This window comes from Haplochromis burtoni, unplaced genomic scaffold (genome assembly GCF_018398535.1).
Source record: "Haplochromis burtoni strain Fernald_Lab_line unplaced genomic scaffold, NCSU_Asbu1 Contig_90, whole genome shotgun sequence".
Classification (NCBI taxonomy): Eukaryota; Metazoa; Chordata; class Actinopteri; order Cichliformes; family Cichlidae; genus Haplochromis; species Haplochromis burtoni.
This window is the reverse complement of record NW_024582451.1, coordinates 142504-152540: the sequence shown is the minus strand read 5'-3', so window position 1 is coordinate 152540 and position 10037 is coordinate 142504. Positions and strand designations below refer to the sequence as shown.

The 10037-nt window shown below is 40.1% G+C and overlaps 1 protein-coding gene across 1 annotated transcript; it reads right to left on the bottom strand.

Annotated features, from left to right (window-relative positions):
• Positions 1-1691: 1691 nt before the first annotated feature.
• On the bottom strand, positions 1692-9679 carry LOC102313968 (heparin binding growth factor). Its single transcript, XM_005927547.2, has 6 exons — positions 9209-9679; positions 7367-7443; positions 7079-7217; positions 5774-5932; positions 5525-5704; positions 1692-4318 (listed from the first exon to the last, which is right to left on the bottom strand). Exons 1-6 carry the CDS (start codon positions 9293-9295, stop codon positions 4298-4300), a joined length of 663 nt encoding a protein of 220 aa, XP_005927609.1. The 5' UTR covers positions 9296-9679; the 3' UTR covers positions 1692-4297.
• Between the last annotated feature and the right edge of the window lie 358 nt (positions 9680-10037).

Here is a 10037-nt window from a genome sequence, read left to right as displayed (position 1 = left end):
GTGTGTGTGTGTGTGTGTGTGTGTGTGTGTGTGTGTGTGTGTGTGTGTGTGTAATTTTTTGTTCTTTACACATGCAAGCTTGTCTATGCAACATTCTTAGCAGATCAAATTTAACGATATTTTACTTTTGTATTGAAAAACATACTGTATCTGCTCATTTTCAGCTGCATTCATGATATTTAAACCAAAGCTTGCATTTTATAGCTGCATCTACATTCACCAGCTTCTTCAATAGTGGACCTGTTCAAGTGTTCATTGAACACAGGTCGTCTTGACCTGGCTTGATATGCAGCCAATCACGAGGCAGCAACTCATTTAGACATGTAGACATGGTCAAGATGACCGGTTGAAATTCAAACTGAGCAGCAGAATGAAGAAATAAGGTGATTTTACTGACTTTGAACATGGCACAACTGTTGGTCTGAGTATTTCAGAAGCTGCTGATCTGTTGAGATTTTCACACACAACCATCTGTAAACAAGAAACAAGAAAATATCCAGTGAGCAGCAAAGAAAAGAACAGCTATACTGCTTTGAGCTGATGGGAAACAGTAACTCAAATAACCACTTATTACAACCACAGCACCATCTCACAACATTCAAATAATCTCAGACCACTTTCCTGAACACTGGTAGAAGGGGAGATTCACATTATGGATGAGCAGCTGACAAAATCTCTGAGGAATGCTTCCAGCACCTCATTGAATTAATACCACGAAGAATTAAAGCATATCTGAAGGCAAAAGTTGGTCCAACCTGGTGCTAGCAAGGTGTACCTAATGAAGTGGTTGGTGGGTGTATGGATTTGCTACTACATTTTTGCTGATTCCAAAAGGTTATGTGTAAAACCTGAATGGCTCAGTGTGGAAATATTTAATTTCAAGGCCACCCACTGAGGCAGATGCAGGCCGTGATTACAAGCCTCGCTGCTATGTCACTGTGACAAGCACGAGTGATATTTAAGCACGAGAGGAGGCTGTCATTTATGAAAACCTGCAATCATACATGTGACTGTTTGTCCTTGACCTTGGATTTTGGTAAACATCCATGTTTGCTGCAAGCGAAAGACAGATTTTTACCTTTCTGGGTTACAAAGACAGACAATAAAGCTAATCTGTGTAAGCACAGACACAGTCATTAATCTTGAGAGCCGGATGAACAGACACCACACCACATTCCAAAATCAGTTTCAGCCCACGGTTGGATCTACGCCCTAATACAGTAGTTAAAACAACTTGTGCTTAACCTAACCCCACGGCAAACTCAGAGCTGTCAGGACACGTTACGTAACAACAAAACTAGTTCAGCTACCACAGCCTTTGGGGCCGAACCGCACAGAGAGGCTCTGCGTCAGCAGCAAATTATTTGTGGCAGCTGCATAGAGACACAAAACACGTTCCATTGTTAATTTCCTGCATTTTTTTTTTTTTTTATCAGAGACAATAATTAGATGTGAAACAAGTAATTAGTTTTAGTTGTTCTGTAAAGTTACGGTAGCCTTTCCCATGCTCTGAGCTCAATTTAGAGCAACAGATCTCACATAATACTTGGTTTTCAGCAGGCACTGTACTGACTCAATAAAAATAGACAATCCTGATCGTTAAAACCAAACACAACAACTAATGTGACTGTTTTGGGTTCTTTCCAGAAAGCTGATACTCTAGATTAGTTTAAGTAAGGCAGAAACAAGTGTTTTTTTGTAATCAACATGTTTATTAAATGGTCTGGCAACTACAATAGTAAACAAAGCAGCAGATTAAGATGAATGGCAGCTTCCCAAGGTAACAGAAGGCTAACCCCCCCCCAAAAAAAAACCAACAACAACAAAACAAAGTTTTACACTTTAATTCCAAATTAAACTTTTGAATAACCTCCAGATCCGGCCTTTGACCATTTTAAGGTTTTTAAATCAGCGGTGTGACGATAGGAAGGTGGCCATTTTCGACACAACATTCAGAGCTGAGCTTTCCCTTAAAAGTTCATAGTGTGATAAACTATCAGCTAACGCTGCTAATTACATGAAAGAACACTGAAGCGATGACGATGACATCCAAATGGCGTGGGTGAAAGGGCCCGAACCCCTTGGGATACTGTTACAGTGGAAAATAACACCATATTCTGAACATGTCGTCTAAACAGATGTTGGAATAAAACACATCACAACTTTGTTTCACAGTCAAAATAATAAGACCACTGAAGTAAAACAGATTAGTATTCCAGTTAAGAGGGTGGGAAACCAAGAAAAGAAAGTCATAAACTGAAGATTTACAAATGGTTAACTCTCTGTACCCATATTCAGTTTCTTGTTTCTTTCAATGAATCTCACTTTGTGCAGTCCAGATCAGCGACTTGTTTCAAAGGTGTCGAGAATACATTTCTGAACACAAGTTTTTTTTTTCTCAACAGCTTCAAGCAACAGTGGAACTACTGTAAGCTAAACATGAAATCACAACATGAAACTGAGTTTTAGAAGACTTTTCCAGATAATTTCCACATGGAGGGGTGATGCCAACAACCTTTCCCTTGCAGTCATTACCACTGCTCCACATTACCTTTAAGGCTCAATTTCCCCAGATAAGGATTAAGCCTACACCAGCATTTTTTTCTAAAATTTTTTCCAAGTCTGCCACTAGAATAAATCGATGTTTGGGAAACCTGATGCTAAAGTTTAAAGATTCTGCTCAGACAGAACATCACTCAGGAATGTCTCCTTACGTAAGGCCTCAGTCACAGGCCTACGGACAGGTCGGTAACTCCCAAGCAACCTCTGGTCACCAAGAAGAAACGTGCACTCTCTGACCACTTGGCGAGCGGTTGTTGCTAGCTGATATCAGTAAAAGACATGGATGAAGCTAACGTGGAAGTGCCCTAAATCTGCATTCTATCTGAACTGTAATTATAAATAGACTTCTGGTCCCATTGAACAGCTTTCTGTCTTGACTCTTGTGTTCATGGGCTTAGTCATTAATTCTAGATCTGTTAGAATTACAATTAATCCCTCCTTGTGATTAATTTGGTTACTAGCAGATTACCACAGTGTACTGTAGTTTGGGAGGGAGACACCGAGTTGTTTGCAAACACTTGCCAACTAATGGTTCTGCGGAAGTGAAACTTTTTGAAAGTTTGACACAAACAGGAAATGAAGAACGTTCCGACTTCAGAATACAAGTTTGCACCCAACATCTTTGGGGAACAGTCTCAGTTTCTGAGTTGTGTTTTACTACAGCTACGCAACTAGGTGACAAATGTCTGCAGACAAGTCGGCATCTTCTACACAAGTACAGCAACTTGAGAGCACGCAAAGCAGGTTTTCAGTGCAGCTCCGTATATTTCTTTGCAATCAGTTTCACCTTGCAACTGCCAGCAACTTCTCACCAAGTGATTGGGAATACACATTTAAGTGGTTGCCAGATAGTTGCCAACTGGTTTCTAGGCCTGCATGACTGAGGCCTAAACTGAGTAGCAGAGGGGCTTAAATCCTAAATTTGCTTTTCTCAAAAGGGGTTTACATAATTAATTCCACATATGGGTTCCTGTGAAATGAATCACGTACTTTGGTCACTCGCAATCAAGCATACACACCGAAACAACAAATGTTGTAGGGCAAAACAGACGACGATTAATGGGGGCAGGAAAAAAACAAAACAAAAACACAAACAAACAAACAAAAAACCTTTGAATATTCAATCATATTTCCAATGAATGAATAAATGATTTAAATGAGGCTGAAAAGCTAGGTGATACAAATGGAAGCAGTAAAATTATGAACTTAAGCTAAGAGCATTGATGAAAATTTGTTCTATCGCCTGTACAATATCTACTTTTTAAAACCATCAAATGGGAGCATTTGTCAAATAAATGGTTTTTTCCTCGTGATTTTAATGTTTGTTTGTTTCTTAAATTTACCATATATTCAGTGTTTATCCCCTCTAAGCTGAAAAATGTTTTGACACCTAGCATTCAGTCGTTGTAATTGCACTTAGAAATAAAAAATATATACACACCAAAATCCCATTTATAAATGAGCCCTAAAGTGCTCAATTCAATTGTTTTGAAATCAGATTAGCAAACTTTTTCTTTCTGGGATATATGATATCCCAAAAAATGGCAAATGAGTATTTGTTTGTCTCTCAATACAAACATTTAGGTTGTTTTTTTTGTTTTTTTAATTTATTTGTTTGTTTTAAAATTCTCTTATTAATTAAACGGCTGAAATCTGGCATCCTGCAGGTAATTGTGTTGATGCTTAAATTCCAGAGAAAAGCGTCAAAGGTTCGTGGTTTTCTTCTGAGTCGATGTTAAGCGCTGTCTGTCGCAGGCTGTGGGAACAAGAGGGAAAAGCAATTAAAGAATTTATTTCATTTTATTTTCATCCACCGCCTGAAATTCAAAAAGACGTGGAGAATGTACTTTTTATATTACTGATACATCAAGTTTATTTAAAATACATGATGGTAAGCACTGGCTTTTTATATTAATAATTTCTTTGTGTGTAGACAGTTTCCTTAACTAATTTTCAGAAGTTTCAGAACTTGTCCACATGTTTAAAAAACAAACAAAACCCCCCAAAACAACAATACACTACCGTATATGGACAAAAGTGCTGTTCCACCAAAACGGTAACCCTACAGCAGCTTCTGGGCAACAAAGCTCCTAGTGCACAGGTTTTGTGCTGATGTTAACGCCAGAGGAGGTTTAATCTCTGAAGTTAGTGAATCAGCAGAGCGTTTTATGCACTCCACATTCAGCAATCTGCTTTCCATCTTCACAAGACTTAGCTGCTGTGATTCTTAAACACTTTCACATTGCACTTATACAACTTACAGTTGATTGCAGAATATCCAGAGAGGAGGAAATTTCACAAATTGACTTGTTGAAATAGTGACATCCTATTACAGTACCACACTAATTCAGTGATATCTTTAGAATGAGCCATTCTTTAACAAATGTTTGCAAAAGCAGACTGCATGACTAGGACATTAACTTTATGCACTTGCACATATGCACAGTTGGATTGAAAACACCTGAACAGTGTTCCAATACTTTCAAAAGTACGTAAAATGAGGAAGAAGGCACATGTTGACTTCTTCCTTGTCAACATGTAAATGCAGAAACTGGCTTTTACTGCTATATAACAGCGTTTACATGTGGACAAAAGGCCACAACACATGGAAACAGCTACGTTTTCATGTGGAATGGCTTCTAGTTTTGCTGGTGTTTTGGTGGCTTCAGAAAAGTTTCCATCTTTGTCCATTAAACACCTGCCAAAACAGACAAACTTGTTGAATTATTAGTATTCTACTTTGTTTTTTCGTTGTTAATTTATTTTGATTCAGATGGTCTGATGAAGGCCAGGTATGTTCAGGTAAAATTGAACTGCTGACACATTTTCTTGGCCGAGCACCTGCCCCACTTTTTGATGTGAATATGCATGTCTTTTTCCTCTCTCATGAAAAAGAAAACTCACCACGAGTCCATTTTAAGGGATGTTTCCCAGGTAACCAAAACGAATAAGAGGGTTTTACCTTCTCTGCTGTTTGCTGGCCCCCTGCTGGAGCATTTTCCTGGGCCTCTGGTTTCGACTCACTAGGAGCAGTCGCCTTGGATCCAGCCACATCGTTGAGCTTGGGCTCCACGTTAGACTGGTTGCCGTCTACTTTAGAATCACCTTCCGCTTCTGAATCCTTTGGCCGCTTCGGAGAGGTCTATAAAAGTTTGATAAGCATCAGACGGCTTTACAGTGAACTTGGACTGTGAGTCAGGTTTAACCTCACCTCTGTGGACTCCTCTGCTTTTCGTTTGGTTCCTCCCCTCTCATTTTTCTCGTCAATGACCAGGGCTCCTTCGTCCTCGTCACTACTGCCTTCTGCATCTGCTTTTTCTGAACTGCCCGTATCTCCTGCTCCTTCTGATGTGTTGTCCTTCTTCGATGACTACAGGCAAAGAGTTGCACATTAGTGAAACATGGGGAAACTAAGTCTAGATCTACCCATCAATGGCGAGGTGTGACAGTATCACTAGTGACGTAGTAGAGGTTAAACTTCCAGATAAACAGCTGAGTGAGCTTTGAGAGTAACTGATAAATGGTTACATTACATAGTTTGTCCAGCAGAGTGTGCTCTGATCAGAGTCATTACAGTTTTGTATTTTCAGTTGTGCTTTCAACTCAATGTGGTTTCAGTTCATTTTCAATGAGATTTAGTTGCTGTTTAGTTTTATTGTTTAATTTTAGCAGTTCTTTTTATTACTTTCAGTGCTAGTTTTAGTTTACTATAGCATGGGTGTATTTGGGTATTTGTCAGATTGTAAAATGTAATAGGTTTAAAACACCACAGTAATACATAATATTAAAAATCCCTGAGACATTCCAGTCTCAATGAACAGTTGCACCAGAGCCTGTTTGTGCTTGCTGAGAGGACATATTTCAGATTAAAATTAAAAGATATTTTCTCTGTACAAAGCTATTTCAGTAATTATGCACATAACATTGTTTCACTTTTCATTTATGATATTTTTTCACACCCACTTTTAGTTTGGCTTTAGTTACTTATAATAATCTTTGCTCTCACCCATCTCTGTAGCAGTCCTTCTTCCCAAATTACTTCCGGAAACTGTTTACATGTTGAAAATAAATTCAGCAAACCAAAACAAAGCAGCAAATGTGGTCGCTGAAAAGGCGGTGGTGTAGAATCAAACCAGCTCTTTATGTTTCAAGCCAGTTTAGAAAAACATCCCGCTTATGCTATTTCCCCCTTTCAATATTCTCTCACACAGTACAAACCACAAACCACAACTTGTGCTGCTGCTTGCTCGTCTTTGCCACTCATTGGGCAGAGCAGACAGAGGTGCGCCTTTGGCGGGAGAGCCAAAGGCGCACTTACAGGTCACAACTGGCAAACCCTTGTTCACAAAGTCACTGGATTTGTGGGCTATAAAGTCGATAATCACCAAATTGGCAACAATTAGATGAACTGAAGTGTGAAAATCACTGGTATGAATCAGCAGGTGTTCAAGCTAAAATAGGATACATCAATCAACACAGTGTAAATCTAACCTCAGTGGCCTTCATATCTACTTACCTCGTAGCCTTCATGCGTGACCGTGGGGTTGTTCTCAATCTCCCAGAGTCCCTCAGCAAATCCTTTCCTCTTGTTTGCTTTTCCAAACTTCTCCTTGCATTCATCATATGGGGACAAATCCTTGGCCCCCAGGAAGGCCCTACAACAGTCAGTTATTAGTTTTTTAAAATAAAATATGTACACACCCCTTTTTAAAAAAAAAGTTTTGACAAATGATCCAAGTTTGTTCCCATTTTGCATCCACATGAAAAAATTAAAAAGTGACAACATTAATGGAAAAATACTCACGTCTCATGTGTTCCAAAAAAGAACACTTGGTACTTGTTTGAAGGCGACTTTACAGCTCCTTCGGGTAACTCGTCAATCTGTGAATTAGCAACACAGTTGTTTTAAAAGGAAAGCTGGTAAAAAAAACAACTCAATACTTTAATAAATACTAAAATTATTCTAAAGTTAAACAATAGGCAAAAGAGTTAGGTCATTTCTCTATAAAACCACAAATACAAACAATAGTAATACTACTACACAAATGTATTTCATCATAAAATAATGCACCGTATATAAGAGTGGAAAACGTGTGCAAATGATGCCTTTAGGTTAGATCCTGGATAAATACTCCAAATAATTCATTATGAACAAACAGTTTAAACAGTAAAGCTAAATTAGGTTCAAAGACCTGCAAATTCTTGTACAGTACTAAATAACAAGCAGTTTTTGAAATATATTACACACCTTGATGCACCCACAAACTCCCTGGTGAAAGTTTTACTGTTTACCATCTTTCAGCACAGTGTTTGGCTCGGACATGCCAATTTTTTTACATGCTTTTAAATTAGCACAGCACTACGCAGCGGCACAGGTAATCACTCTTATGATAGACAATCGTGGCGTGGCTCTGCCTCTGCCACACAGGCCTTTTGGCATCCCCAGATAGGACTACTGTGTCAGGATAGGTGGGGCAGGGCTGTTGACATGAGACAGGGGTGATAAGACCGAGAAAAAGGAGGGAAGATGCAGAGATCAAAACAGATACTAGGTGGTGTAGTGCAGATTATAGAGCATTTCTTTTTATATATTTATTCTTTAAATGAATGAACAGTGATTTTTTTTAAAGCAGGTAGACACAGTTAGTTGACTTTTATGAATGGCTGCAACACCAAAGGGCAGAAACACTGACTGAAAACTGCAATCTAAGTTTTCCTTTTCAACTGCACAAGGCAGATGTGGCTGATGGGATTACATGCTGCTTCGCTTTCACATTTTCCTGCTTCAGCTGTAATGCAGCATGCACAGAACTAACGTATTGGTTGCAGTAATCATCTTTTTTTATTTATTTGGTATAAAGCATAACTTAAAAATGCTCCAAGAGCAGCTTTTCCCTTCATTTTCTCACTTTTTTCTTTTGAATGACAAGGAAAATGCCGACCGCAGTGCCAGTTAGACATTACGTTATAGTCTTACGTGACTATTTTTATTACCATGGAGCATTTTTTTAATGTAATGGAACTAATTTCGACTTTACGAGTTGCTATCTCTCGGAACATTTGGGCAGGCGTGTTTACAAAGTACCACAGCATTTGGCTTCACAAGTAGCCATTAGTCTGTAAAGCAACAGTTAAAAAGAAAGGGGGGCAGTTTGAACTTATATTTAGCGAGCTGCTAACTCACAAAGTGGCTTAGTAGCAGCCCACCGTTGCAGCGAAGCACACGTTAACGCTGCGTACGACCTGACCGTTAACTAGTAATCAATGCTGTGTTACCACAGTGCTGGTTTTAACCGTTACAGCTCAAAGTTAGCCTTACAAGGCCCCTAGGGACGAAAAAAGACCAGCACACTAAAGGCGGCAAAGAGCAACTGGCAAAAACATTAATATTTTGTTAGCCCGGGAGGTTAAAGAGGTGTCTACTCTGCGATGAATCTCCAGAAAGAAATTCGCAGTGGTTTACAGTAGGCTAGCTGTATGTATGTGGATGGTCGGCACCGCCGCGCTAGGCTAACTCGTGGAGCTAGCGGCTGTTACAGGCCTCGCAGGTAAACAAGTGATTGGAGCCGAGCGGCTAAGGCGCAACGAGATGAAAACCAAACCCCTACGCTGGAAATGAGATATTCAACGACGAGCGCTTACTTACCCTTGCAGGCCAGTGTGGATAGCCCTTCATCTTAGCAAACACAAGATCTCCGGGTTTGTATTCCTTTTGCCTGTTGGACCTCGGCATGTTGAAAATGTAAGATGTAAATATGTGCGTGTGTAACTAATGTGGTAAACTATCCGTAGTGGTCAAAAACACCTGCAGCAAGCAAGCCAGGCAGGCGACGGTTTGTTATCCAGAATAAAATCAACCCGCGGAAAACTGGAGCGGAGACACGGCGGGTAACGCACTTTTACCACGACGTGGGGCAAATATACAGATGTGGTCTGAATAGTGTTACAGTTGCTATGACTAAACGCGGTAGTGTAACTATCTCGTATTAGCGCTTTCCCACAAGCCGCTGGCTCGTCCCTCGGACTATTTGGGTTTGAAATTGAAACCCGCTTCCCTTTGCAGACGCGCCCCCTGTACCTGAAGCGGCACAGCGCCCCTGCTGACCGAAGCACCACAGTAATTAACGCACCTAAAAGCAACGCCGACCACTTTATTAGGTACAGCTGCTCGTTAGCGCAGATATTTAATCAGCCAATCACATAACAGCAACAGCTGGCTAAAAGACAAGAAGCTGAGCTGGAGGAGCTCAGCACATCAGAGGGACAGCTCATGTTGAGCATTTTGGAGACAAAGTTAGCGAAGCAAGCGTGAGATGGTTTGCACATGTGAAGATGAGGGCTGCTAGATATACTGGACTAAACATTTGGAATTTGGAGCTGCCAGGCAGGAGGAAAAGAGGGACACCTCAGAGGAGCTTCACTGATGTAGTGAAGGTGGACATACAGAGGGTAGGCAGGACAGAGGAGGATATAAG

What these genes read in the sequence shown, in the direction of transcription:
- LOC102313968 (XM_005927547.2), bottom strand. Translation starts at nt 9,295, where the DNA reads ATGCCGAGGTCCAACAGGCAAAAGGAATACAAACCCGGAGATCTTGTG. An exon ending in ATCCACACTGGCCTGCAAGG is followed by an intron (nt 7,444 to 9,208) that starts GTAAGTAAGCGC and finishes GCTAATTCACAG; the next exon opens with ATTGACGAGTTACCCGAAGG. An exon ending in TTTTTTGGAACACATGAGAC is followed by an intron (nt 7,218 to 7,366) that starts GTGAGTATTTTT and finishes TGACTGTTGTAG; the next exon opens with GGCCTTCCTGGGGGCCAAGG.